The sequence below is a fragment of the Lissotriton vulgaris genome, chromosome 10 (assembly GCF_964263255.1).
Source record: "Lissotriton vulgaris chromosome 10, aLisVul1.2, whole genome shotgun sequence".
Classification (NCBI taxonomy): Eukaryota; Metazoa; Chordata; class Amphibia; order Caudata; family Salamandridae; genus Lissotriton; species Lissotriton vulgaris.
In genome coordinates, this window is record NC_141698.1 from 32,815,044 (window position 1) to 32,829,531 (window position 14,488).

The window sequence follows — 14,488 nt, forward strand, 5'->3', positions numbered from 1 at the left end:
AAATACCTGACATCATGCCTTGAATCCCTCAAAGCAAAGGATATATGGTCATCCTCCCTCCCCATTGACGTGAAAATAAAATTTCTAACCAAACAAGCAAAAATGTTATCAAGTGACTCCGATGAGCATCGTGTCGCCCAGCTCTCCCATGGTCCTTGGGCCTCCAAACTATATTCCCCGAAAACTCTTCCGTCCTACCTTGCATCTTCTATGAAAGTCCACACAAAATTCCAACTAATGCGACTACGATTCGGCCTAATTCCGCTGATGGCCTACAAGTATGGCCAAGGATACAAGAAAGAAGTATCATCGCAATGTCACTTCTGCAAGCTAGACGACAAAAACCTTATTCATATCCTGTGCATATGTCAAAAACTTCGAGCTCAAAGAAACTTTTGGCTGCGTCCAATTTGGCTGCTTCTTAACATCAGGACTTGCCAAGAAGCATTAGACGCTTGCATGAGGGGCGACTCCCCGCAGCTGGCGGCGCATTTTGTTAAGTTTATTTCAGAAATTAATTCTCCTAATTTTGTCTTTTGAACCAGTTTGCGTCTGTTTACTCCCCAGTGACAGTATCATCTGTCCTTTCAATTCATAATCCTTCTGTGTTCATAATTGATCTGTTTACTTCCTCTCTTCTTTTTACTATGCAATGGTCATTTCTGTGAGTGCACTTTGCAATGATTTTAATTAATTGTGCAAATAAAAAACTTTATTTACTTACTTACTTACTACACATTATTCCGTATGCATGGCAGACTTTGCCACCAGGAAGGTCTTGATGCATAAACTGTATGTTCCTGTTGCTAAGACAACTCTGCTGAGATAGTGGCATTCTATTGCTGATATGCGAAGGTGGGGGAGGGGGTGTTTGTCTCTTTATGGTACCACTTCTTGGTTGACCGTCACTTGTCTCTCCATCCCCTTTCTCTCCCCCTGCCTCCTACCATGCTTAGGCAGTGCCGGCACACCTGTCATGTTCAACGAGAACGGAGATGCCCCTGGACGGTATGACATCTTCCAGTACCAGATGACCAACTCCTCGGCCCCTGGATACAAGGTGATCGGGCAGTGGACAGAATACCTCCGCCTTAACGTGAGTAGCTTTGCAACAATACGTCAGGGGTGCAGAATGGCTCCCGCTTTGGGTAGCATACCGATTTCAGAGGCAAAGGTGCTCTGACCATCTCCAGACAACGACAACTGAGCTCTGCTTGAGGTTCACGGATCTCAGAGGGTTGGTCTTTGCACGGCATAGTTATCTTCCATATTGCACAGCTCTGATTGTCTCAGGCCTCAGACAGCAGAACTATTCCATAATTTAAGCGGATCTGTGGGCCTGATTCACAGAACTAACTTCAGACAAAATCTTAAACGTACTCCCATTTTGGTATTCACAGAAGGCACTTACTCATTTCGGTATTCACAGAAGTTAGGAGTCCTAACTTTAGGACTCCTAAATGTCTTCTGTGAACACCGAAAGTCTTAAAGTTAAGATTTTTCTCAGTTTCGGAGTCCTAAAGTTACTCTTCCTAAACTGAGAAAAATCCTAACTTTAAGTCTTTCGGTATTCACAGAAGGCATTTAGGAGTCCTAACTTCTGTGAATACCAAAATGCGTAAGGGCCTTCTGTGAATACCAAAATGCGTAAGGGCCTTCTGTGAATACCAAAATGCGTAAGGGCCTTCTGTGAATACCAAAATGCGTAAGTGCCTTCTGTGAATACCAAAATGGTAGCAAGTTTAGGATTTTGTCTTAAGTTAGTTCTGTGAATCAGGCCCTCAGTCTTGGGCCTCAGACAGCTGAGCTATCCTTCAGGTTACACAGATCTTGCAGGCTCCGCGGTCAGATTACTCAGCCACCTCTCCGTTTATACAGGTTTTACCAGATGAAGCTTTTGAACAGCAGAACTATGCCTCAGTTTACATGCATTTTAAAAGTGTGAGCCTCAGATACAAGAATCCCTTGGATTATACAGATCTCACAGGTTTATTCTACACATAGTTGACATTTTGAAGGATGCATGGTTCACACAAGCTCAGTTGTCAAGCATCTGAGCTTTCCCCCGGATTATGTAGATCACACATGCTCAGTAGGTAGACCTGACATTCCTTGTTTGGGTGAGGAGCCTATTCAACGTGATTGTTGGCCATCGCGACTGCCCTTGCGGACTCATGGAGAGACAAAAACTGAAAAGACAGAAGCTGGACAAACCGCAGGAGAATCCCATGAGTCCATTTTATACTAAAAGGGAAACTAGTGGCCAAGAACCAAAAGAAATGTATCTAAAGATCCCCCAAAACAGACATGTGGTGGTCTGTGGCTTCTTTTACAAATGGAGTTACGCTTGACTGCTCCTGCACATCCCACTCAAGAAATATCAACTTCAGGGGTGGATCCAGCAACATGTGCCAGCGAGAGTCCACGCGGAGGGGTTCTTGGACGTGTATGAAAAATCTGAGCTCTTAGATGACAACATGACAGCATTACTACAACCAGGGAGGCAACAAGTCTGGAAGAAGGAACCTTAGGTAAAGCCAGGTGAGGAGAGCAGAGCAGATCTATCAAGGGACACTGGACGATGACCCCATACAGCGATAAAATAACCACACCTCAAAGATGACGGGAAAGGAGCCGGTGCCATGACACCCCACTGGTGACACGTAATGCCCAGGACCACCCATACAAGGGATGGTGCGAACAACAGCAAGATGACCACCCACTCTGGAAATGATAACGAGTTTTGGAGACTCACTCCAATAAGGAGTGGCTAAATTGGAATTTTGTCTACAAAAGTTGGCAATCTTCGCCGAATGGGAAGATTGCAAATTTTGTCAACTTTGACTGCAAGTGTTAATCACCCCACTCCCCAAAATATATATTTTCCAGAAGAATGTTTCAACTAAATCATTTGTACATCAGAATTCCCCCATTTGTATGCATGGTTTTTCCGGCAAATAAAAGTTTGTAAACACTGCCAAGACTTCAAGTTGCAAACGTAAAAAAACTTTAAAAAACTTAGCAAAGAGTGTGCATGGTGCCTGTAAGTGCCTGCTGCAGTTAGGCAGGGCCTACAGGAACTTGAAGTGTCTGTACATGGCTGCTGGGGTCACAGGAACCTGTAGTGTTGTGTACATTGCTACTAGAGTAGTGTCTGTACTTGGCTGATTTCATTGCTCTGGACATAAAAGGAACGTCTAGTGCCTCTAAAGTTCTGCTGGAGTTAGGCAGGGTCTACCCAAGAGGGGTGGGTGGGGCCCAGCAGGGGCCCAGCACATAGCTCCTGCAGGCGGGTAGGACGAACCACATAAAAATGGTTGTTTGCTTTGTAGAAAGATGTGGGAACTGTTGGGGCATTACATGTGTTTGTTTTTAGACCCTTAATGAGTACATTTTGATTTTCTCGTTGCTCATCATTTGCCTTTTCTCTTACTGTTCCTTTTTCAATTCTCCCCAACATTTCACTCCTTCTGGTCACCTGCTCCTTCCCTCTCTTGTCTGTCCCCTTCATTTCTTGCAATCTCTCCTACTTTTCTGTGCTTCCCCTCTCTCTTCTCTGTACTCTTTCACCATCTCCCCACTCTCATGTCCTATCACTGTCTTCCTCCGCGTCTCATTCACCCACACCCCCTGCTACTTTGCTCTGTTCCTTGGCACCTCCCTTTGTCCCCTTGTCCTTTTCTCCCCTCTCCTCTTTGCCCCAACAGATCGAGGAGATGCAATGGGCTGGTGGCGATCGCGAGATCCCGTCCTCCGTCTGCAGTCTGCCCTGCGAGGCCGGCGAGCGCAAGAAGATGGTGAAAGGAGTGCCCTGCTGCTGGCACTGCGAGCTGTGCGACGGCTACCAGTACCAAATGGACGAGTTCAACTGCGAGTTGTGCCCCTTTGACATGCGGCCTAGTCCCAACCGCACCGCCTGTCGCCCCATCCCCATTGTCAAACTGGAGTGGCACTCGCCTTGGGCCGTGCTGCCCATCTTCCTGGCCATCTTGGGCATCCTGGCCACGAGCTTCATCATCGTCACCTTCATACGCTTCAACGACACGCCAATGGTGCGCGCGTCAGGGCGCGAGCTCAGCTATGTACTGCTCACCGGCCTCTTTCTGATCTACTCCATCACCTTCTTTTTGATCGCAGAGCCTGGGGTGATCGTATGCGCCTTCCGCCGCCTCTTCCTGGGCCTGGGCATGTCCATCAGCTACGCCGCCCTGTTGACCAAGACCAACCGCATCTACAGGATCTTCGAGCAGGGCAAGAAGTCGGTGACGCCGCCCCGCTTCATCAGCCCCGGCTCCCAGGTGGCCATCACCTTCAGCCTCATCTCGGTGCAGGTGGTGGCTGTGGTGGTGTGGTTGGGCGTGCGGCCCCCACACAGCGTCATTGACTATGAAGAGCAGCGCACGCCCAACCCTGAGTTCGCCCAGGGAGTCCTGAAGTGCGACATGTCCGACCTGTCGCTCATCTGTTGCCTGAGCTACAGTATCGTGCTCATGGTCACCTGCACGGTCTACGCCATCAAGGCGCGTGGTGTGCCTGAGAACTTCAATGAGGCCAAACCCATCGGCTTCACCATGTACACCACCTGCATCATCTGGCTGGCCTTCGTGCCCATCTTCTTCGGCACTGCACAGTCGGCCGACAAGGTAGGCCTCACCTGCCCCTCCCACCTTTCTTTCATTCAATGTATGATTTACTGGTTTATTGGCAGGGTCACTGGAATTATGCAACAGGGGAGGACCAAATTAATTTGTGCTTGGCGAGCAAATAAAGGTTTTTGAAACTTAAAAAAAGACAAATATTAAGTAATATGTGCCGGGTTGACAAAACTAGACAATACCAAAGGGAGCACTTGAACAAATCAAACACTCACCCCCAGTCAACTGATCTGGGTTTAATCCATCATCATTCTTTAGCTCACTCCACCACCCAGTTCAGACATGGACATATGCAAATCAGTCTGACCCTGTGCCTCATGGGAACAGTCCAGCCCGAACTGCCAAGCCATGTCTTCCCTGGACCGGAAACAAGCATCCTGGGACCGGTTTCTGGCATTACAGCCATCATCAGCCAGGCTAGCTTGAATCCAGTGGCAAAGTGAGTAAATTAAAGTGTCAAGAAAAGACATTTATGAGCTATATTACATATCACCTCAATATTCTGTCATTTTTACACAGATTACCACTGTCAGGGCAAATGTTATACCTAGTTAGTGCCACTTTAACACCCAAGTTCAGCACTATGGTGCCATGAAACTGTGTCATAAGTGGGCATGATAAGTTATAACTACAGATACAATAAGCAACGGAAATGTGCCTGGTCAACCTTTGTGAAGGGCTTTCTACTGTGCGGCAACATGTGTCGCTTCACTTTTTTGCAACTTTTGATCCATTTGAGGTAGAAAGACTTTTTTTTTGTTAATAACTGCATCTTAAGCAGCCGGCGATGCATTATGTGGCAAAGCCATAGTCATGTGGGAAATGCAGCAGCTCCAGAATGGCATAATTCCAGTGGCCCTAGACATGGGTTACCCTCATGCGAGGCTGAGGACAACTGGTCTGGTCTACATGGGAACTGGGAGTTTTCACAACAGATTAGTGCCTTGTAACCTTCACCTGATCAAGGAGCAGAATCTGTCACCTGTCAAGCTTCGTGAATCCATGGCTGGAGTATATCGAGAGAGCATACCTATTGTATTGTATGTAATTGCATTTATATAGCGCTTACTACCCCTGACGAGGCGTCGAAGCGCTTTTTCAGTAAGTAGCACACTACTCAGGGACCCATAGAGGATTAGTGTTGAGTTAGTATAGTGAAACATGCAAGTACATTTTAAGTGGTGGATAGGTTAGTCAGTTATTTGGATTTGGAATGATAGCAGAAGGATAGAGGAGGACAAAGGTTTGTATTTATATAGCGCTTGTTGACGCACGCTATTCAGGAAGCCTATAAAGGATTAGTGGTGAATTAATATGGTGAAGTATGAAGTAATTTCAGTGGTGGATATTAGTCAGTTACTTGGAGTGAGAAGGATAGCGGAGGGATAAAAGGGGAAGAAAGGTTTGCATTCATATCGCACTTGTTACCCCTGATGGGTGTTGAAGCGCTTTTCTGGCGAGTAGCACGCCACTCCGGAACCCATAAAGGATTAGTGTTGAAAATGAGTATAGTAAAAAATATGAAGTAATTTGAGTAGTGGATATGTTATTCAGTTATTTGGGTGCAATCAGATAGCTAATGTACAGGGAAGGAGGAGAGAGGAACTTGCAGATGTTATAACTCAAGGCTGGAGTACGGGCAAGCTGTTGGTAGGGCACACGTACAACAAAGACATGCTCCCAAGGGATGCCAGGCCCCGGGGGTTGGAGTATGAATGTATGCATCAAGAGAGGACAGTCCAGCAAAGAGAGTAAACAAGTCTGGCCCAGTATAGCATTTTTGGAGTAAATTAATAGTGTCAAGGGTATATATTGTACATCACTTTTCAGTATGGCGAGTGTATCAGAGAGAGAATATACGTGCAGTGAAGTAATAGTATAGAATGCATAGGTCTTAAAACATATAGTACAGTATAGACAGCGTATCCATAGGAGGCACGCATAGTAACGGTCAACATATTCAGGTGAAAGATGATAAGGCCAGGGCTAGAGTATGGACAGGATATCTATAGGGCACAGGGACAGAATGGAGTTTATAGACTGAGGAAGGGATGGTATGAAAAGTGGAGGTGATACAACCCAGGGGAGGAGTACCTATGGCATACCCAGAGAAGCCAGGGTAGGGATTATGGAACATATAGGTAGAATGTGAACCCTGTATGTAGAGAGCTTATAGAGTAATGCAATGACAAGGAACTCCTAAAGCCCATAGAGTGGGCAGTATACACAGTGATGATTTGTAGAGTAAAGTGATAGTATAGTGCTTAGAGTGGACAGTGCACTCAGACAGCGCATGTACATTAAAGCCGTACCATAGAATTAGTGATTGTACAACCTAAGACTGTGGTATGTACAGGAAACCAAGAGAACATGCAATACACATAGAAATGTTCAGAAATCATACTCTGCATACAGTATGCCACTGAATTTGGTAAACTTCACCAAAAGTCAGTCTTAGCTTTCACAAACAGCGGAAATCTTGGCTTTCTATTTCATCTTAACTCCATATGTCACCTGGTTAGTATGTTTTAGGGTTCTTAGTGCCAAGACTCCTTTCTTGGGTATTTGCACGCTCTAGAAACATTTAAATCAAATCACACATAGAAAGTGTACATTTATAACGCTCAGCTGAGATATGTCTTTGGGTGTTGTGAGCTTTAAGCAGTTACACTTCGCTCTTAGCACATGGCTCAGTTACATCGTGCGTATGGTGAGCAGAGATACTATAGGCTGATGGCACACAGCTCGGACAGGTCAGTCCATACAGTGAGCGTAAAGTGCGCGTAGCTAGTCTCGCCAGTGCATGCAACGAGCATAGAGTGCGCGTAGCTAGTCTCGCCAGTGCATACAGAAAGCATAGAGTGCGCGTAGCTAGTCCCGCCAGCTCATGCAACGAGCATAAAGTGCGCGTAGCTAGTCCCGCCAGCGCATGCAACAAGCATTGCGTGCGCGTAGCTAGTCTCGCCAGTGCATACAGAAAGCATAGAGTGCGCGTAGCTAGTCTCGCCAGCGCATGCAAGGAGCATAGAGTGTGCGTAGCAAGTCCTGCCAGCGCATGCAACGAGCATCGAGTGCACGTAGCTAGTATCGCCAGTGCATACAGCGAGCATAGAGTGCGCGTAGCTAGACTCGCCATTGCATACAGCGAGCATAGAGTGCGCGTAGCTAGACTCGCCAGTGCATACAGCGAGCGTAGAGTGCCCGTAGCTAGTCTCGCCAGTGCATACAGCGAGCATAGAGTGCGCGTAGCTAGTCTCGCCGTTTTATACAGCGAGCATAGAGTGCGCGTAGCTAGACTCGCCAGTGCATACAGCGAGCATTGATTGCGCGTAGCTAGTCTCGCCAGTGCATACAGCGAGCATAGAGTGCGCATAGCTAGTCTCGCCGTTGCATACAGCAAGCATAGAGTGCGCGTAGCTAGTCTCGCCAGTGCATACAGCGAGCATTGAGTGCGCGTAGCTAGTCTCGCCGTTGCATACAGCAAGCATAGAGTGCGCGTAGCTAGTCTCGCCGTTGCATACAGCAAGCATAGAGTGCGCGTAGCTAGCCTTGCCAGTGCCTGCAGCAAGCACAGATACAGTACAACAATGCTCCTCAAAAATGTTCATGCCGCATTCCCCTCACCCCTCGAGTTAAAAAAATTATCGGGCCCTCACCATTGGCAAACATATTTTCTCAAAATTATTCTATAAAATTGGCAGCTCTCAGCATATTTATGAATTCAGACATTGCAGTTCTGTTTCGTTATCACTTTTAAGCAGGTGGTGAGCACAGATGCAGTACAGAAAGAGTACTCAGCTTGGGTATGCGCAGGTATAGTAATTTATAGAGTGTCAGGGGCCCAGCGCAGGTGGTGAGCACAGATGCAGTACATGCAAAGTACTCAGCTTGGGTATGCGCAGGTATTATAAGGTATACATTAAGAGTACTAGGGCACCTACGCAGGTGGTGAGCACGGATGCAGTACATTATAGAGTGCCAGGGAACCAGGGCAGGTGGTGAGCACAGATGCAGTACATGCAGAGTACTCAGCTTGGTTTTGCGCAGGTATAGTAAGGTATACATTAAGAGTACTAGAGTACCAATGCAGGTGGTGAGAATGGATGCAGTACTTGCAGAGTACTCAGCTTGGGTATGCGCAGGTATTATAAGGTATAGAGTGCCAGGGGCCCAAAGCAGGTGGTGAGCGCAGATCCAGTACATGGAGAGTACTCAGCTTGGGTATGCGCAGGTATAGTAAGGTATGGAGTGCCAGGAGCCCAGCACAGGTGGTGAGCACAGATGCAGTACATGCAGAGTACTCAGCTTGGGTATGCACAGGTATAGTAAGGTATAGAGTGCAAGGAGCCCAGCACAGGTGGTGAGCACAGATGCAGTACATGCAGAGTACTCAGCTTGGGTATGCGCAGGTATAGTAAGGTATACATTAAGAGTACTAGGGTACCAATGCAGGTGGTGAGCATGGATGCAGTACATGCAGAGTACTCAGCTTGGGTATGCACAGGTATAGTAAGGTATAGAGTGCCAGGGTACCAGCACAGGTGGTGAGCGTGGATGCAGTACATGCAGAGTACTCAGCTTGGGTATGCACAGGTATAGTAAGGTATAGAGTGCCAGGGTACCAGCGCAGGTGGTGAGCACAGAAGCCGTACATGCAGCGTACTCAGCTTGGGTATGCGCAGGTATAGTAAGGTATAGAGTGCCAGGGTACCAGCGCAGGTGGTGAGCGCAGATGCAGTACATGGAGAGTACTCAGCTTGGGTATACGCAGGTATAGTAAGGTATAGAGTGCCAGGGTACCAGCGCAGGTGGTGAGCACAGAAGCAGTAAATGGAGAGTACTCAGCTTGGGTATGCACAGGTATAGTAAGGTATAGAGTGCCAGAGTACCAGAGCAGGTGGTGAGCACAGAAGCCGTACATGCAGCGTACTCAGCTTGGGTATGCGCAGGTATAGTAAGGTATAGAGTGCCAGGGTACCAGCGCAGGTGGTGAGCGCAGACGCAGTACATGGAGAGTACTCAGCTTGGGTATGCGCAGGTATAGTAAGGTATAGAGTGCCAGGGTACCAGCGCAGGTGGTGAGCGCAGATGCAGTACATGGAGAGTACTCAGCTTGGGTATGCGCAGGTATAGTAAGGTATAGAGTGCCAGGGTACCAGCGCAGGTGGTGAGCGCAGATGCAGTACATGGAGAGTACTCAGCTTGGGTATACGCAGGTATAGTAAGGTTTAGAGTGCCAGGGTACCAGCGCAGGTGGTGAGCACAGAAGCAGTAAATGGAGAGTACTCAGCTTGGGTATGCACAGGTATAGTAAGGTATAGAGTGCCAGAGTACCAGAGCAGGTGGTGAGCACAGAAGCCGTACATGCAGCGTACTCAGCTTGGGTATGCGCAGGTATAGTAAGGTATAGAGTGCCAGGGTACCAGCGCAGGTGGTGAGCGCAGATGCAGTACATGGAGAGTACTCAGCTTGGGTATGCGCAGGTATAGTAAGGTATAGAGTGCCAGGGTACCAGCGCAGGTGGTGAGCGCAGATGCAGTACATGGAGAGTACTCAGCTTGGGTATGCGCAGGTATAGTAAGGTATAGAGTGCCAGGGTACCAGCGCAGGTGGTGAGCACAGAAGCCGTACATGCAGCGTACTCAGCTTGGGTATGCGCAGGTATAGTAAGGTATAGAGTGCCAGGGTACCAGCGCAGGTGGTGAGCACAGATGCAGTACATGCAGAGTACTCAGCTTGGGTATGCGCAGGTATAGTAAGGTATAGCGTGCCAGGGTACCAGCGCAGGTGGTGAGCGCAGATGCAGTACATGGAGAGTACTCAGCTTGGGTATGCGCAGGTATAGTAAGGTATAGAGTGCCAGGGTACCAGCGCAGGTGGTGAGCGCAGATGCAGTACATGGAGAGTACTCAGCTTGGGTATGCGCAGGTATAGTAAGGTATAGAGTGCCAGGGTACCAGCGCAGGTGGTGAGCGCAGATGCAGTACATGGAGAGTACTCAGCTTGGGTATGCGCAGGTATAGTAAGGTATAGAGTGCCAGGGTACCAGCGCAGGTGGTGAGCGCAGATGCAGTACATGGAGAGTACTCAGCTTGGGTATGCGCAGGTATAGTAAGGTATTGAGTACCAGGGTACCAGCGCAGGTGGTGAGCGCAGATGCAGTACATGGAGAGTACTCAGCTTGGGTATGCGCAGGTATAGTAAGGTATTGAGTGCCAGGGTACCAGCGCAGGTGGTGAGCGCAGATGCAGTACATGGAGAGTACTCAGCTTGGGTATGCGCAGGTATAGTAAGGTATAGAGTGCCAGGGTACCAGCGCAGGTGGTGAGCGCAGATGCAGTACATGGAGAGTACTCAGCTTGGGTATGCGCAGGTATAGTAAGGTATTGAGTGCCAGGGTACCAGCGCAGGTGGTGAGCGCAGATGCAGTACATGGAGAGTACTCAGCTTGGGTATGCGCAGGTATAGTAAGGTATAGAGTGCCAGGGTACCAGCGCAGGTGGTGAGCGCAGATGCAGTACATGGAGAGTACTCAGCTTGGGTATGCGCAGGTATAGTAAGGTATTGAGTACCAGGGTACCAGCGCAGGTGGTGAGCGCAGATGCAGTACATGGAGAGTACTCAGCTTGGGTATGCGCAGGTATAGTAAGGTATTGAGTACCAGGGTACCAGCGCAGGTGGTGAGCGCAGATGCAGTACATGGAGAGTACTCAGCTTGGGTATGCGCAGGTATAGTAAGGTATTGAGTACCAGGGTACCAGCATAGGTGGTGAGCACAGATGCAGTACATGCAGAGTACTCAGCTTGGGTATGCGCAGGTATAGTAAGGTATAGAGTGCCAGGGTACCAGCGCAGGTGGTGAGCGCAGATGCAGTACATGGAGAGTACTCAGCTTGGGTATGCACAGGTATAGTAAGGTATAGAGTGCCAGGGTACCAGCGCAGGTGGTGAGCGCAGATGCAGTACATGGAGAGTACTCAGCTTGGGTATGCGCAGGTATAGTAAGGTATTGAGTACCAGGGTACCAGCGCAGGTGGTGAGCGCAGATGCAGTACATGCAGCGTACTCAGCTTGGGTATGCACAGGTATAGTAAGGTATAGAGTGCCAGGGTACCAGCGCAGGTGGTGAGCGCAGATGCAGTACATGGAGAGTACTCAGCTTGGGTATGCACAGGTATAGTAAGGTATAGAGTGCCAGGGTACCAGCGCAGGTGGTGAGCGCAGATGCAGTACATGGAGAGTACTCAGCTTGGGTATACGCAGGTATAGTAAGGTATAGAGTGCCAGGGTACCTGCGCAGGTGGTGAGCACAGAAGCAGTAAATGGAGAGTACTCAGCTTGGGTATGCACAGGTATAGTAAGGTATAGAGTGCCAGAGTACCAGAGCAGGTGGTGAGCACAGAAGCCGTACATGCAGCGTACTCAGCTTGGGTATGCGCAGGTATAGTAAGGTATAGAGTGCCAGGGTACCAGCGCAGGTGGTGAGCGCAGATGCAGTACATGGAGAGTACTCAGCTTGGGTATGCGCAGGTATAGTAAGGTATAGAGTGCCAGGGTACCAGCGCAGGTGGTGAGCGCAGATGCAGTACATGGAGAGTACTCAGCTTGGGTATGCGCAGGTATAGTAAGGTATAGAGTGCCAGGGTACCAGCGCAGGTGGTGAGCGCAGATGCAGTACATGGAGAGTACTCAGCTTGGGTATACGCAGGTATAGTAAGGTATAGAGTGCCAGGGTACCAGCGCAGGTGGTGAGCACAGAAGCAGTAAATGGAGAGTACTCAGCTTGGGTATGCACAGGTATAGTAAGGTATAGAGTGCCAGAGTACCAGAGCAGGTGGTGAGCACAGAAGCCGTACATGCAGCGTACTCAGCTTGGGTATGCGCAGGTATAGTAAGGTATAGAGTGCCAGGGTACCAGCGCAGGTGGTGAGCGCAGATGCAGTACATGGAGAGTACTCAGCTTGGGTATGCGCAGGTATAGTAAGGTATAGAGTGCCAGGGTACCAGCGCAGGTGGTGAGCGCAGATGCAGTACATGGAGAATACTCAGCTTGGGTATGCGCAGGTATAGTAAGGTATAGAGTGCCAGGGTACCAGCGCAGGTGGTGAGCACAGAAGCCGTACATGCAGCGTACTCAGCTTGGGTATGCGCAGGTATAGTAAGGTATAGAGTGCCAGGGTACCAGCGCAGGTGGTGAGCACAGATGCAGTACATGCAGAGTACTCAGCTTGGGTATGCGCAGGTATAGTAAGGTATAGAGTGCCAGGGTACCAGCGCAGGTGGTGAGCGCAGATGCAGTACATGGAGAGTACTCAGCTTGGGTATGCGCAGGTATAGTAAGGTATAGAGTGCCAGGGTACCAGCGCAGGTGGTGAGCGCAGATGCAGTACATGGAGAGTACTCAGCTTGGGTATGCGCAGGTATAGTAAGGTATAGAGTGCCAGGGTACCAGCGCAGGTGGTGAGCGCAGATGCAGTACATGGAGAGTACTCAGCTTGGGTATGCGCAGGTATAGTAAGGTATAGAGTGCCAGGGTACCAGCGCAGGTGGTGAGCGCAGATGCAGTACATGGAGAGTACTCAGCTTGGGTATGCGCAGGTATAGTAAGGTATTGAGTACCAGGGTACCAGCGCAGGTGGTGAGCGCAGATGCAGTACATGGAGAGTACTCAGCTTGGGTATGCGCAGGTATAGTAAGGTATTGAGTGCCAGGGTACCAGCGCAGGTGGTGAGCGCAGATGCAGTACATGGAGAGTACTCAGCTTGGGTATGCGCAGGTATAGTAAGGTATAGAGTGCCAGGGTACCAGCGCAGGTGGTGAGCGCAGATGCAGTACATGGAGAGTACTCAGCTTGGGTATGCGCAGGTATAGTAAGGTATTGAGTGCCAGGGTACCAGCGCAGGTGGTGAGCGCAGATGCAGTACATGGAGAGTACTCAGCTTGGGTATGCGCAGGTATAGTAAGGTATAGAGTGCCAGGGTACCAGCGCAGGTGGTGAGCGCAGATGCAGTACATGGAGAGTACTCAGCTTGGGCATGCGCAGGTATAGTAAGGTATTGAGTACCAGGGTACCAGCGCAGGTGGTGAGCGCAGATGCAGTACATGGAGAGTACTCAGCTTGGGTATGCGCAGGTATAGTAAGGTATTGAGTACCAGGGTACCAGCGCAGGTGGTGAGCGCAGATGCAGTACATGGAGAGTACTCAGCTTGGGTATGCGCAGGTATAGTAAGGTATTGAGTACCAGGGTACCAGCATAGGTGGTGAGCACAGATGCAGTACATGCAGAGTACTCAGCTTGGGTATGCGCAGGTATAGTAAGGTATAGAGTGCCAGGGTACCAGCGCAGGTGGTGAGCGCAGATGCAGTACATGCAGCGTACTCAGCTTGGGTATGCACAGGTATAGTAAGGTATAGAGTGCCAGGGTACCAGCGCAGGTGGTGAGCGCAGGTGCAGTACATGGAGAGTACTCAGCTTGAATATGCGCAGGTATAGTAAGGTATACATTAAGAGTACTAGGGGCCCAGCGCAGGTGGTGAGCACGGATGCAGTACATGCAGAGTACTCAGCTTGGGTATGGACAGGTATAGTAAGGTATAGAGTGCCAGGGGCCCAGCGCAGGTGGTGAGCACAGATGCAGCAAATGGAGAGTACTCAGCTTGGGTATGCTCAGGTATAGTAAGGTATAGAGTGTCAGGGCAGGGCACAGAGCAGGTGGTGAGCACAGATGCAGCGCATTGAGAGAACAGACATTAGGTTGGATATCCCCTCGTTACAGTGAGATAACCCGCATAAGGCACAGGGATCTGTAATCAGATTGCATATCTGCTGAGT

At 49.2% G+C, this 14,488-nt stretch overlaps 1 protein-coding gene across 2 annotated transcripts in view; it reads left to right on the top strand.

Annotated features, from left to right (window-relative positions):
* LOC147684426 (metabotropic glutamate receptor 6-like) overlaps nucleotides 1-14,488 on the top strand; it is a 197,328-nt gene that overhangs the window by 142,079 nt on the left and 40,761 nt on the right. For both annotated transcript variants that reach the window (XM_086940357.1, XM_086940356.1), the window contains exons 7-8: nucleotides 957-1,096; nucleotides 3,708-4,643. In XM_086940357.1, the coding sequence (XP_086796483.1) occupies nucleotides 957-1,096; nucleotides 3,708-4,643 (1,076 nt within the window). The remainder of the gene's footprint in view (nucleotides 1-956; nucleotides 1,097-3,707; nucleotides 4,644-14,488) is intronic.